At 32.9% G+C, this 16,014-nt stretch overlaps 1 protein-coding gene across 1 annotated transcript; it reads right to left on the reverse strand.

The window, feature by feature from the left end:
• Positions 1–790: 790 nt before the first annotated feature.
• Positions 791–2,534, reverse strand: LOC131636169 (E3 ubiquitin-protein ligase PUB24-like). The gene has a single exon (XM_058906827.1). The coding sequence runs from the start codon at positions 2,438–2,440 to the stop codon at positions 1,205–1,207; it is 1,236 nt and encodes a 411-aa protein (XP_058762810.1). The 5' UTR covers positions 2,441–2,534; the 3' UTR covers positions 791–1,204.
• Positions 2,535–16,014: the final 13,480 nt, after the last annotated feature.

Raw genomic sequence — 16,014 nt, forward strand, 5'->3', positions numbered from 1 at the left:
ACTTGGGGGCTCCTGTTTTGGACTGGGTCGAGCAGGCCCAAGGACGAGCATGCCCAATTCAAGATCCAAGCCGAAACACGTCTGCTTCCCTTGATGACCATTGGAGCTTCAACCCCACGTGCTCCACGAAGAGCACGTGGTCACCTTCAGCGGGAATCTCGGTCATCACCTCGGAACCCTACGGTCGGCTCAACCAAGATATGAGTCATTTGGCTGACTCTGCCCTTCCATGTGGCATCTTGGCAGTTTCTTATGTTTTGGGCTACCAACAATCCAGCCCAAAATAGAGAAATCTTGGCCCCACACTAGGGCTATACATACCCTCTTTCACTAGAGGGTCAGATATTCATTCACTCTCACCCATTTTATGTACTTCCACTCATTTGTTCTCTTTCTTACTTTGGCATCGAAGTACCTTGCATGTACACTCCCCATTCACTTAAAGTCCAACAGTTGAAGGTCATTGGAGATCCAATCTGATCATGTACGATTACTCTCAAAATGTGAATTTTACACACTCAAGAACCGATGTATTCAATAATAATAAATTAATCTTACATGATATGCTTACACTTTTTATAAACTATCTCATAGATTAACTAGTTAGTAACTAACACCTAAGTTGGTTTATGCTGGTAACTAACCTAATTAACTTCTGTGATAAAATTAATTAATCTCTAGTCACTATTATATATAAAATATTACATTTTTAAATTTATTCAATAAATTTAAAAAAAATATATTTTGCTTATAAGATAACATAGTACTAAAAATCTCATTCTATGCATTTATCATGTAGTCCAAATATAATTTCAATTGAATGAGTCAAAAGCCAAATTCAAAGTCCAACTTAATCAAGTCTTATTATCTACAATCACCTCCTACAGTTTCATTTAATATTTAGGCCCACATACAATTTCCTTTTCCTTGAAAACTTGTCTCTACACAGTTCTTCCTCTTCAACACATCAAAGATGGATCATAATTTATTTGAAGTTCATTTACCATCAAACAAATGAAAACAACAATAAAAAGAATGAGATTATACTTTATTATATAAGGTTGTATAATGTTATCTTAAAATATACTTTACTATATCTCACACTTGAGTGCATCTACCACAAACACAATACAAAAAATAGTACTTCTTCAAGATCTTAACATTTAAATCACCTATATTATTGCATACTTTTCATCAATTAATTTCACCTATGCAAACTAGCATAACAAGAATCTTGAGGAAAGCAAGGAGAAGTCTTCCAAACCTCAGAATGAGCCTTAAATATTTCCATAACTTTATCCTTCAAATACTTAGCATGATCAGCTTGAAGCAAAACAAAAAGCTTAGAAACAGTTCCAACTTTTAACATCTCTTCCAAAACCGTCTTAGTAGCAGAGAATTTACTTATCAAAGAAAGTATAAACACCGCTCTATCATCAACCGCCATTGAACCCTTCAAGATTCTCTCTGTCAACACCGCAATCGAACCTTCATGACTCAAAAGCTGATATCTCCCATTAGCACAAGAACACAAATGAAACAAAATACCGAAAGTTAGCTCCGTGATTCTCTTCTCTGGTATCGACATTAATTCGATCTCTATCATTTCGTTAACAGCACCAGCTTCAACCATCATTAACCTGTTTCTTCCCAAAGGACAACAACATAATAAAACATGTAAAGCAGCACATAAACCTTGTTGAGTTATTACACCGGTTTTTAGAGATTTTACAACGCTTTTAAAAAACTCGGGTTTTAATCTCTCTAGAACAATTGAATCACAGTTGTTGATGAATCTTTTAAGCACCAAAACCGCATGAGATTTCACAGCTACCGAGTTCTTCATTTCAGAAGGTAAATCTAATATCCATGTTAAACAATCTAATACTTCATTGTTTTCTGATAAAAGATTCTTAGCTTTGTCGTTTGGAAGCTTAACAAATTGTAAAAAACTAAGAGCTTCTTCGATACCTTCCACGATTTCGCCTTTTTTATAACAATCATATACGAACATGATCATTGCTTTCGGGACACCGTTTTCCAACAAACACTTCTTATTCCTCTCATTCTCCGCAGCAAGTAACTCCAACTGCATTAAACTCTTGAGCTGAACTTTAGGATCTTTCATTCCTTTGAGAAGCTTCTCGACATGAGCTTTCGTGAGAGGCGGCTTCGGCGTTGGAATCCTATCGACACCGAGCGAAGCATTCTGTGTGCACCATGATTGAATCAATCGACGGAGTGTATGATTCGGTGTTAAATCAGAATCTAGAGGGAGAGGTTGTTTTGTGACAGGACATGTAGTGTTTTTGTTTCGGAGTAACCAATGTTCGATGCTGTCTCGGTCGTAGGTTATGCCTGTTATAGCAGTAACTGGATCTTTCATGATTTGGAGAGAGATTGGGCAAATGAAAAAGTGTGGAACTTCAATGTCGTCCATATGTGAAAGTGTTGAATGATTTGGTTGTTGAATTTGGTGAATAAAAATGTGGATGTTTTATATAAGTGTGCGTTTGTCTATGGTCTATGAAATTGAAAGGTTTGAATAGTGTAGATATTTGAAAATTTGGTAGAAGAACGCGGCTTAATAATTAATAATGATAATATTATGCATTATTTTTGGTTTCAATAATTATGGTAGAGAGTGAGATTTTTTGTGAATATTTTTGGTCTAATGTCAAAGTATGTAAGCGACATACTTCCTTTAGAATAATATAAAATATACACAAAAATTATAGGTGAGAAGTTAATGAAGCTAATGTATTTAATTACAATAATTCAATATTTCATATATTTTTTATAAGTATTAATTTGATTTTTTTTTAATATATATATATATATATATATATATATATATATATATATATGTATATAAAGAGGTTTCAAATATTTCTATTAACTACAAAAATATTTAAAATAAGAGAAATGTTAACGAGTGTTTTCGGGGTACAGAGTTTAAAAAATATATATTTTATTTATTAAATAATAGTATTTAATATATTAAAAAAAATAAATTTTTAAAAAATAAAACTATTTTTTTTTTGAAAATTTTTGTATTAAATATATTCCAAATTAAAATTATTAATTTACTTAAAAAATATTTTTTAAATTTAAAATCTTTAAACAAAGTCTCTATGAGTACTAGTTAACATGACCTTGAAAAAAAATACTAGTGTTTGTATTTAGTTTGGAGATTAAATTTATTCAGCTAAAGTGTTGTTACATTAGAGTAAGGGAACATTTCATCCCATTAATTTTTTAAGAAAATATTAATTTTGATATTAAGACACAAGTTAAGATATTAAATAGAAAAAAAAATTATTTTGTAAATTGTGTATTGTATTATGTTTAAGTTAAAAAAATAACACAAATAAATTTAGATAAATTAAATTTAAATAATTTACCAAGTAAGAACATATTTCCAGCTTACTTCAAGTTCTAAGAACATAAATTAAATTTAAATAATTTAAGTTATGGCAAATATGAATCAACTACCTGCAACTGAACTAACTTTCATTGTCATATAATTTTGTATTTGTTAATTTAGTTTGAATTTTGTAACTTAGTATGACCCATTTTATTATTTATTAAGAAAAAAAGTGTATTCGATCCGCATTCTACGTAAGCGTTCGGTGGTCAAAGGAAGAAAAAGTGAAAGCGATGAAGGAAGAAATTATGAGAGGCAGAAGAACTAAATGCAAAGTATTCATTCATTGTATAGCTTGCAGTCAACTACTTCATCTGTCTCAAAAAAATAAATAGTATAAATAATTCTAGAGTTTAATAAATATTATTTAGGGAAAGACATTTTAAAAGTTATTTTATTGTTGTATAATTAAGATATTTTATGCGGGCATGTGTAAAGGTTAAAAATTAATCTTTCAAACAACAAAACTTCAGATTTAACATTTTACTTTCTCAAAATAATTTATATATTTAAGAGAATTCATTCATCATATTAATTACATCATCCATTTACTAGAGTGGTGTACCAAAAGTAGTTATTTTAAATGATATTATGCGTACCAATCGTTAGTTGGTCCAGTGGTGATTGGCGCTGGACTTGGTAGGGAGAACCACGGTTCGATCCCCCACAACTGCGATCGGGAGGGGGCTTGACCCACTTGATGCCAGAGCTGTTCCCCCGAACCGGACTAAACCGGTGGTTATAAACCAAAAAAAAAAAATGATATTATGCGTGATTTATTACTTGCATAATTTTTATGATAAAATAAATTTTACTATTAACTAAAATACTTAAATAGTCAGTGACATAGTTTAGTTTGTTCATTAAAGTACAATGATTAACGTATTAGTTAAAAATAATAATTAAATATATTTAATAAATATTACAAAATAAAAAAGTACTCCCCCGTCTTATAATAGGCGTTATTTTTCTTAATTTTATTTTTCTCAAATTATTTATCAATTTAGAATATCAATGTGATATTTATTATTTTTTTCTACTAATTTACCCTTATTTATTGTATTTTAATTCATTTAACTACTCCATTATCTATTTTTTTTTTAATAAGCAATGGAATTAACAAGGAGTATTATGGATACTCCGAACCGAAACATACAAAAGGAAACCTCCTTCTACTCAAAACAATTGAGAGGAAGAATATTCCAAATATGAAAATTACAACAATCCTTCAAAACATAATACGATTGAAGCCAAAACCAAGATAAAGAAACAATGCCTGACATGCATTCGGAGAAGCTAAAAGACTCACTTCTAAAAATGATCGCATTATGCCTCAACCAAATATTCTACGCCGTAGCTAGCCAAATAACCGCAATGATAAATCTCTTGGATTTAACCTTCACCTTCTCAAAGAAACCAAAATACCCCTCAAATTCCTCCAAAACTAAATTGTCAATCGGACCCATCCATTCGAACACCTTCCTCCCCATTACCTATTATTAATAAAATTATTTTAATAAATGAGACTCATTTCATCATTGAAATCAACATAATTAATTATTTTCTTAAAATGTGTGAAAATCTAAAAAAAAAAACACCTATTGTGAGACAGAAGAAATATGATTTAGATAGGAGTTGTATGGTCTGCTAGTTATATCCGTTTTAACTACAATATTTGTAGGTTTGTTCTACTCTCACTTTTTATAAGACAGATCAAAATTTTAAACCCATCATCCTTAATTATGTCTGTTTCTTTCTGCTTTGTTTTTTTTCAAATATTTGCAAAGCATAATTTTTTTGGTTAATAGTAGTTTACCCCCTGTAATATGAGCGATTTCAGTTTACCCCCCACCGTTGCCAAAGGCAGGTTTTGGCAACGATTTTTTTGAAAAAATCGTTGCCAAAAGGTATGGAGGGGGAAAAGCAAAATTCGCTAACATTACAGGGGTGAATTACTAATAACCCTAATTTTTTATTTGTCACTCTAAATACAAATAAGTATTTTAAATGTAATTATATAATATGTTATGAGATGGACAATATATTCAATTTAAACTGTAAGTTAATCTTTTATCTAAAATCAAAAGACTTGTAAATAATAATAATAATAATAATAAGGGTTAAATGCAATTCAACCCCCTGCCATTAGGGCGAGATTCGGTTTTGCCCCCCTGAAGTTTTTTTTTTGTGATTAGCCTCCTATAAAACAAAGATTCTGTTTTCAGACCCCCCTGTTCCTTGTTTGGCTGACTGGACTTTAGGAATTTGTCTACGTGGCTTCTGAAAATTGCTGACAAGGCATTGTTGTTTTATCTTTCTTGTTAAAGCAAGAAATTATGCTCCAAAAATTGATTCCAATGGGAATCGAACCCAGGATTAACATGATGTTCATTCAAGCATGCATCCACTCGGCCATCAGTTTTTTATTGAATTTATTTATCTCAAAATCAACAAAAACAAAGCCATCATCTCAGCAAGCAACTGGCACAGCAACCAATCACCGTCAAATCGAAACCGCATCGCAGCTTTCTTGTGCTTCAGCTTTGGATCGGAACAAGATGTCGACGTTGCTTGAAAAAAATGCGAAATGCAACATCAACATCGTCAATGAGTTCAATACCAGCTTGCAATAATGACGGCGTCATCAACTCCACGCAGGTTCATATTCGAGTTTTGCAGAAGAGAGAAAGAAAATGAGAGAGGCGATGAAGAAACCGTGGAAACAAAAAAAAGAGAGTTGAATCGTGAATAGTGAGGGAAGGAGGCGGACTTGTTGCCCTCTTCTAGATCCATTCTCTCGAGACAAGAGTAAAACCCAGAAAAAAAATCCATTCTCTCGAGACAAGAGTAAAACCCAGAACCCAGCATAAAACCCAGATCCATTCCCTCGAAACAAAATACAGTATTTGATTAAAAGCAAATATTCATTACAACCAAATCAAACAATTTATATCAAAATACAAACTCTGAGCAATGAATGGGGATTATGTTCGAGACCGAATTTCCAACGGTTTAGTGTCACCATAAAAGGGAACATGTAGGGTTAGGGTTGAGTAATTTCCAACGCCTAGGTTAGAGATCAAGACAGAATCGTTATTATTGCTTTACTTTCAGAAGATTCAGAAGAAACGGTGGTTTTCGCCTAGGTTGGTTTCAGAAGAACGTTTATGTTTCTGTGTTTTGGTATGGGAAGAAGATGAAGATCTTCATCTTCATTTTTTCATTTTTCGTTGGAGAAAATGATGCAGATTTGGGGATTTTTTTTAACTTGATTAATTAATTTTGATACTAATTGGTTTTGAGATAAATAAATTCAACAAAAATCTAATGGCCGAATGGATGCATGCTTGGATGAACATCATGTTGATCCTGGGTTCGATTCCCATTGGAATCAATTTTTGGAGCATAATTTCTTGCTTTAACAAGAAAGATAAAACAACAATGCCATGTCAGCAATTTTCAGAAGCCACGTAGACAGATTCCTAAAGTCCAGTCAGCCAAACAAGGAACATGGGGGTCTGAAAACTGAATCTTTGTTTTATAGGGGGCGGATCACAAAAAAAAAACTTCAGGGGGGCAAAACCGAATCTCGCCCTAATGGCAAGGGGGTGAATTGCATTTAACCCTAATAATAATAATAATAATAATAATAATAATAATAATAATAATAATAATAATAATAATAATAATAATATTGTGTAGAGATAATGATGTAATTGATTGTCTTCGTCGTTCAATTTCTTTCTTCCTTCAATTTCTTCGATTTTTGTATAACTTTTAAAACTAGGGGTGCTCGCGGTGCGGTTTGGGCGGTTTTGACGAAAAAAATTATCCGAACCGCAAGAGAAAAGATAGTGCGGTTTGGTTTGGTTCGGTTGGCTTTTAAAAAAAATCCAAACCAAACCAAACAAAACTAATGCGGTTTGGTTCGGTTCGGTTGGTTCGGTTTTTTACAAATATATTATTGAGCCATACATACACATATATGTGACAACATAATTTTATATTTAGACATTCATACACTAACAAATAACAACAAAACTCGTCATATTTTGACAACGATTTTCCATTTAATATGTAAAAATTAAATTGGACAAAAGTGGAATATTAAACATAAAATAATAGCATAAAACAATATAAAAATTATTATAATGAAAAAAAAATAGAAGAGACGAAAGATTAGTGAAGGTGAAAAAGAAAAAGAAAAAGTGTTGAGAGATTAGAGAATAAGATGTGCGATAAAAATGAAACTGAAATACGAAACATTTACATAAAAATGAGAAGGTGAAAAAGAAAGAATATTGGAGAGTAAAGATTATAGAAGAAGAGGGAAGATGTATGTGGCAAAGAAGGTGAAATAATGTTATTAGAGATTTGGAAGATGTTATTAGAGATTTGAGAAGATCGAGACAGAAATTATATGTGTAAGGATGAGAAAATTGTTCGTAATCATAAGGCTAATGTATAATAGATTTAGTTTTGGGTTGGATGTGAGTTAAGTAAAATTTAGGTTGTAACATAATACGGTTTGATTCGGTTTGGTTCGGTTTACAAAATACAAACCGCAAACCGAACCGAACCGTGCGGTTTTGTTAAAAAATGACCCAAACTAATCCAAACCAAATGCGATTTTTTGCGGTTTCGGTTTGGTTTGGTTTGGTTTGTGGTTTTCTATTGGGTTGGTTTGGTTTTGAGCACCCCTATTTAAAACATATATAAATAAAAATGTTTATGATATAAAATCTAAAATGTATTTCATCTGTAATAAAATATAAGCGAATTTTTTTTTTAACAAATCATAAATAAAAAAAATCAATTTTGTGTCGTTTAATTATTTAACTTAAAAAATGCATATTTTCTAAGATAAAATTTGCAAATTTTATTTAATTTTTCTCTGTATAATTATTTGTAATTGTTTTTGTATATTCTTATAAAATTTATTTAAATAAAAAAAATACAACTCCAAATAAGTGTTTATGATTTTTTTATGTGAAACTTTTCTTCTCTAATAAACTGTTATGGAGGGACTATTAAATTGTGTTAAAAAATAAAATAAAAGAATAAAGATGGTGAGTTCCTATGTGTTTATAGTTCTAGATACAAATTTAAAGTTGTCAGAAAAAACTGAGGTTATTTGAAATGATACGTAGTAGACTGTAAATAGAGAAAGTCTCCTTCAAATGTGAAAATTATTATCATGTGTTTTTAGTTTGATTATCTGCATTTTCCTGTGTAGCGAAATGATGTATTATAAAAAAAAGCCATGGTGGTGGGAATGGAATCAATCAGTTGAGCAAACTAAATAAAAGGACGCTATTGCCTATAAAAGAAATGATAAAGATCGAGCGCAAGCATCAAATCACGTGTTTTTAATGATATTTATATCTTATGAGGGAGAAACTCTTCCTTCTCTATTTTAACTAAAATTTATGAGAGAGAAACTCCTCCTTCTCTTTAATTAGGTTTGACAGAATTATGACAACTTCAATAACGCCCATAAATTATTAAGATAAAAATGAATGGAAACAAGTTTCATCAAGAAGACGGTGCAATGCTTCATCTAAAATGCGATGGGATAATATGGGTTGATAACCTTCCTCGCTAGAAGAAGAGAGAAGAAGAATATCAACTTTCTTCTTCACTTCATTTTTTGAGGATTTTAGGGTAAGAGAAATGTATGAGGAGTTCAGACATTATGGTGACGTGAATGAGGATATCATTCCTTCGAAGCATGATATCAAAGGTAATTGGTATGGTTTCGTTAGATTTTGTAATGATAGGAATGACAATCTATTGACGGTTAAATTGGACAATATATTCATTTATAGAAGAAAGTTTTTGCTAATCTACCAAAGTTTCAAAGAAGGGTGCTCATGTCATTGAGGTCTCCCTAGATCCGACATAATTCATGATTGGGGAAAGAAAAAGGTTAAGTAATCTTCTTTCCATCAAGAGAACTCAAACAATGTGGGATCTAGATCTTATGCAGCTGCATTTAAAGTTACAGCTGGTTCAAATGATTCTTCATCAGAAAATGAAATTTCTGGTACAAGCATAACACATGCTAATACATATGTCTCACATGATGTCAAGACATCTGGAAACAGACTAGATTCATCAGACTGAATTTGATACATAATTAAAATTGCATAATGATAAATAACACATAGAAATGTTAACTCAGTTTAGTGCAACAACACCTAATATGGGGGCTACTAAACCAGGAAGGAAATCCACTATCAGCAATATTAGTTCAAAGCTAAACAGTCCTAGTTTACAACTTCTTGCCTAATCACTACCCAGTAAAACTTCTTCCTAGAAGTCGACATCTAGACCTTGGAAGTCGACATCTCACAACATAAATCACCTCAATGATATCTATCATCCCCAATCCTAGTGACTGTATCAAGAACAATCCAATTTAGAAGATTACACTTCAAACACAAAATACTTAGTTTTGCTTAAAATCTTCAACCAACAACAATACTCAACTCAATGCTTAAAAGCTTAAGAGTGAGAACAAAACTTAACTCATTACCTAAAGGCTTCTGAGTGAGAACAAATAGCCTGACAAATAGTCAAGCAACATACAGTCTACCTCACAGTATCAAAAGATATGTCAGAGACTTGAAATACAAGAGACTTTCAAAACCTAAGCTTCATAACCTTCCCCTAATTTTACAATTGTGAAAGACTTAAATTACATTAGGTCCAATGATATCTTTAAATAGTCTTCAGCAGTCCATGGGCTTTGAAACATTTTACTTGATCCACAAGCTGAGAGTTGCAACAAATCTGCAGAGAAATATTTTTGAATCTTGAAAACAAATATTGTCTCAATCATCTAAATTTAGAAACTTTAATTCTGGTGAAGATTTGATTCCTTTTTTCCAAATTAAATCTTCTGGACCAGCGTAAGTCAGAGATATATCCAAAGGAAATATCACAGAATAAATTTAAAATAAAACAAATCTATCCAGATTCCAAACAACCTGTGCTGATCTTCTGATACAGAATGTCACGACATCCTGACTTTCTTGTAAGCTCATACTCCATTGTGTCAAGAGATCAAGATGTTATGACAACTTGCTTAACATCTTTCAAGCACCATGTTTTAGCAAAATTCTGCGAATCCCAAAAATCAGGAGCTAACAATCTCCCCCTTTGACAAATTTTGGCTAAAACAACCAAAGACCAAACTGCACAAATATATGACAATTAAAACGAAGTTACACAAACACAAGCTACACGCTACACATGTAAACTTTGTGCATGAGAAAGAAGATAAGAGACATTCCCCCTCAACATTGTGTACATGAGGAAGAAGATGAGATATGCTCCCCCTCAGACACAGTCCCAGTATACCATCATGAACTCTTTTTGGGAAGGATCACGTAACTCAGAGCACAAGACAAAACCACACTTATAACTCAGACCACAAGATACAAAACAGACACAACCAGGATGTTAGAACATCCTACACGATATTGTGCAGACACAACCAAAACAGAAGTGGCAGCAGTAAAGGAAAAAACAGAAACACATACAAAGAACAGACTCAAGACTCACTCCCCCTAAGCTGTAGAATTCCTCAATTTAGAGACTAGACTCAATGAGATTTTTCTCCCCCTTTTTAGCCAAAAATTGACAAAAAAATGAGTAGAAAGAAACTGACACAACAAACCAAAACACACTAGAATTTATTCAAGACAAATAAAAAAAACAAACTCAATAACTAGGTGCTTGACCCAACTGACTCAAACAAAAACAAACAAAAGACTCACCCAAACTAGACTAACAAAAACAGAAAATGACAAAAAGAAAGATGGAAACAGAAAAATAGACCTAAAGAGACAAAAACTAACGAAGAAAATAAAATAAAAAAACTCTAAAACAAACAAACTCCCTTTTGTGTAAATTTTTCTTTTTTCATTTTTTTATGATAGATAGCATGTATCATTTATCCAAGTCTCCCTCCTGAGCCAATTGAAATTAACCCAATCACTATCAGTAGCTAAGTCTGAATAATGTAGATGAACATGATTCTTCTTCAGAGATTTCATCTCTGTCACAAATGCTTTCCCTGTTCGGGATGCTTTAGTAGATGTTCCAACATATGTTGCTCATTGTTGAAACGCAGTTTGTGAGGATAGTGAGGTTGTAAAGCCTTTAAATACAAGGAGAGTTACCTAGAGTGTAACGAAAACCTTGTATGTAACGATGTTCCAGTCAAAGAAAACATTTTTGGAAAAAGATAAAATTAGTCTTAGTAACAGTACATCATTCATTGTACGAGAGATACACGTTTCTTATCAGCTTTAGGTTTTGACTGCTAGAAGATGTTTCAACATTTGAAATCACATTCTTAAGCCATTGAAAATGCTTTTTTTGAGTTGCACATTAATCGGTAAATTAGCAAGTGTACTAATCCGCCAATGTAGTAATAATGGGAAATCCCAAAATATCGATCTCAAGGACTGCGTGATGCTATAGAGTTGTGTTTCAATTCAATTAAACAAAAGAATTAGGGGTTTTGGTTTGGAAAATTATGAATTAAATTGTAAATAAACTTAAAAGATTGATTTGGCCAAATAGGAGTAACATGCCAGGTAGGTGTGTGCATTAACATGTAACAATTCTGAACCCTTGTTTTAATAACAAATTCTAACTTATCAATTACCGGTTCTTAAGGGTGTTTTCTCCTAAGTTCTTAGTGAGCAAAACTTTGAACATTCATCCTAAATCCTAATTCCATAGCGAATTATGATAAAATCAAACCTTTGAATTATCAAGAATATTTCGGTTACTATAAGGTATCCCTATTCGTAGGCAATATCTCCTATAGTCTAATGGTATAAAAACCCTAACAATTGAGGTCCATACTAATTGTTAGTCATACATAACATTGAACATGGTTGAAATTCGGAATTCAAAATTATCATAGATGTTAATCAGGGACACCCCATAGCATTGGGGAGTTTAGCTACTCATATCATTCAAAGATATTACACAAATATCAACAAAGACATTACAATATGGATGATGAACTTTGATCTTCAATTGCTTCCGCTCATGAAAGTTCTTTGTTCTTCTCCAATCGCATAAGCTTCAATCTTGAATCCTATAATTCTCCGTGTGCCAGAAAAGATCCCTAATATATCGTGAAAACTCTTCTAAATAGTGCAAACTCACTTTAGTTGGTTTGAAATACCAAAAACACCCTTTGCAAGCCAACTATTGAAGGAAATAGTAAAAATCACTGAATTAGCGTCACCAACCAACACGGGCCGTGTTAGGTAACACAGGCACCCGTGTTGGCTATCTGTTATCTCTTTTTTCTATTTTAGTCTAGGGTGTACAACACGGGTCGTGTTGGGAAACATGGGCACCCGTGTTGCACCATTGACTTTAATTCTTTGAAAACTTTTCCCCCAGATCTTTCCTCAAACGGCCCGTCTTGGTCAACACGGCCACCCGTGTCAGGCCTCCTGAAACATGCTTTCTGAACTTCCTTCGAAACTGAGTTTTGCAGTGATTTATTCTGATTTCTCCATATTAACCTAAACACATTAAAGCACACAACCACACATAAAATGAAGAAGAAAATAACACCCTTATAAACCCCCACGGCAATTATTAAAATAATCAGAGTAAAACATGAAAACAAGGGTGCCACAATAAATAAAAAATAAATATCAATTATAGTTCAATTGTCATGCTTATTAGGAACGATTCATCAATTAACGATCTCATGTTTATCACAGTGGAATAATATAACATTCACCAACATAAACCATTGGAAATAAAATTCAAAACCAATAAAATAGAGTATCACGATTAAATTCTAAAACTATCGTTCCTAGTGTTACAAGACCAGAGCATGAGCGACACGACCCAGAAATAAATGGATAAACTCTACGAGCTATTCTCACCAAGCAAATAGGCCGCTACTCCTTAATCTAAAAATTATCAACATGTAAGGGTGAGTCTCATTCGTAATTAATAAGTATTATACATTCATAAGCAGTAAAACGTCATAGAAATATTATTCATCCAATTATAACATGTATTCAGATTCCCAAACAGTTAATCAATAACCTTACCAACAACATATCACTAAACATAACGCTAAAATCATTCAGTCATACTATATCATCATGCACATGAATGAGCAGACGCTATGCATGTGGTACCATACATGAGCTAAACCCATTCGATTGATCTATTCATCACCAAGATACACCCCAACCGACACAAATTCCACACAATGGGAATTATGCCCACCATTTGATCCACAACATCACCGGGATCCATCACCAAAATGCATATGAATGAATGCACACATATGACATACTTATAACATCACCGATCCGAGGCATCGCATCATCTTGTTACATCTCACCAATCTCATCACTAGTAAGTATGCACATGTCTTAGCAATCATTCGATCATAACACATATATTCATGTCAAACATCATCCAATCACAATGAAATCAAAATATTTTCATTACCATACAACACATTGCTACATTCACACATACATGTACATAATGTTACAATTCATCATTTAAATTAAATCAAGATTTAAAGATAAATTTGGGTCACTGCCCATTTCACCAATTTAACACCAAAATCATTCATCAATTCATCAATTGCATCAAATCAATATAAAGAACCTAAATCTCCCAGAACCCCAAAACCTAAACATGTGATCGAATCAAACAACAATCCTAATCAGTTCTACTACCCTTGATTGCATAGTAATCATTAACCAGAAGAGTCCCCCCTTACCTTAGAGTTGAATTCTTTGAAGCTCCTCTTCTTCCTATCTCCTCTTTCACGTATCTTCTCTTCTTCAGACTTGGCTCTTTTGCTTCTAATTTTCCTTATTCTCAATTTTCTCTATTTTATGAAAAAATAGAATAATGATTAGTGAGGCCCACACGCTTAGCACCCCCCCTCTACTAATCACAACTCCAAAGCCCAATTATTTGTTTCCACGATATTTCTCAAGAATTCTCCAAAAATACCAATTATCCCATTGTTTACGGTGATTTCCGGTAAACAACCGCTAGTCTTCCAAACTATAATAAATATGATTTGGTTACTCGCAGGATCGACTAGATTGATCCTAGGACATAGTCAAAAAAGGTTGTTATTCATGATAGTTTGAATTATGTCTATGATTGACTTGTTCTCGAAATAAGAAATACTTAATCAAAGAAATAAAGATTAGCAATCACCTTGTTATACACGTAAATATAACATCAGCGAAGGGTAAGACAAAGATAAAATGTAAGACAAAACTGTAAAGTGCAAGAATCTTAAAGTGTAGAAACTTAAAGGCTTCGAAACTAAATGTAATGAAAATAAAGAGTGCAGAAATGTAAATGACAGAAAGTAATGTTAGAACAAGATTTGTTCTGATCAATTATCTTAGTTTTGATGATAACAATAATATGAATTTTGCTTAAGATAATATGGTACTCTAATCCAATGCAATTTCCTTTTCAGGAAATATATAAAGAGTATGCATAATTCAGCGCTCAGAAGCTTTGTCTCAAAGGGTTCAGCATGCAACATCAGAACATGGTCTGGCAAGACATCAGAAGATGGTCGAAGCAGAATCAGAACATGGGTCTATGGAAGCATCAGAAGAACATGAGATCAGAAGCACTGAAGTTCTGATGGTATCACGCTCAGAAGCACTTCAAGGTCAGAAGATCAGAAGATGCTTTGCACCAAGCTGTTTGACTCTGATGATATTCAAACGTTGTATTCACAAACATCAGATCAGAAGGAAGTACAAGTGGCAAGCTACGCTGACTGACAAAAGGAACGTTAAAAGCTATTATAGGCTACGTCAGTAGACACAGCGTGAACAAGGCTCGAGGTAGTTGACAAAAGCGTATAACATTAATTGCGATGCTGTACGGAACACGCAAAGCATTAAATGCACTCAACGGTCATCTTCTCCAACGCCTATAAATATGAAGTTCTGATGAGAAGCAAGGTTAATGATTCTAACGATTCTGCACCAAAACAACTCATATTAACTTGCTGAAACTCTGTTCTACTCAAAGCTCAGAATCTTCATCTTCATCAAAGCTCACTACATTGCTGTTGTAATATATTAGTGAGATTAAGCTTAAACGTTAAGAGAAATATCACAGTTTGTGATTATAGCTTTTAAGAAGCAATTGTAATACTCTTAGAATTGATTACATTAAGTTGTAAGGAACTAGAGTGATCGTGTGGATCAGAATACTCTAGGAAGTCTTAGAGGTTATCTAAGCAGGTTGTAACTAGAGTGATCGTGTGGATCAGTATACTCTAGAAAAGTCTTAGAGGGTATCTAAGCAGTTGTTCCTGGAGTGATCAGTGTGTGATCAGAAGACTCTGGAAGACTTAGTTGCTGACTAAGTGGAGAACCATTGTAATCCGTGCGATTAGTGGATTAAATCCTCAGTTGAGGTAAATCATCTCTGCGGGGGTGGACTGGAGTAGTTTAGTTAACAACGAACCAGGATAAAAATAACTGTGCAATTTATTTTTATCTGTCAAGTTTTTAAAGCTACACTTATTC

This window comes from Vicia villosa, unplaced genomic scaffold (genome assembly GCF_029867415.1).
Source record: "Vicia villosa cultivar HV-30 ecotype Madison, WI unplaced genomic scaffold, Vvil1.0 ctg.001657F_1_1, whole genome shotgun sequence".
Lineage (NCBI taxonomy): Eukaryota > Viridiplantae > Streptophyta > Magnoliopsida > Fabales > Fabaceae > Vicia > Vicia villosa.

Excerpts from the sequence above, each read along its gene's own strand:
- LOC131636169 (XM_058906827.1), bottom strand. The coding sequence starts at position 2,440 with ATGGACGACATTGAAGTTCCACACTTTTTCATTTGCCCAATCTCTCTC.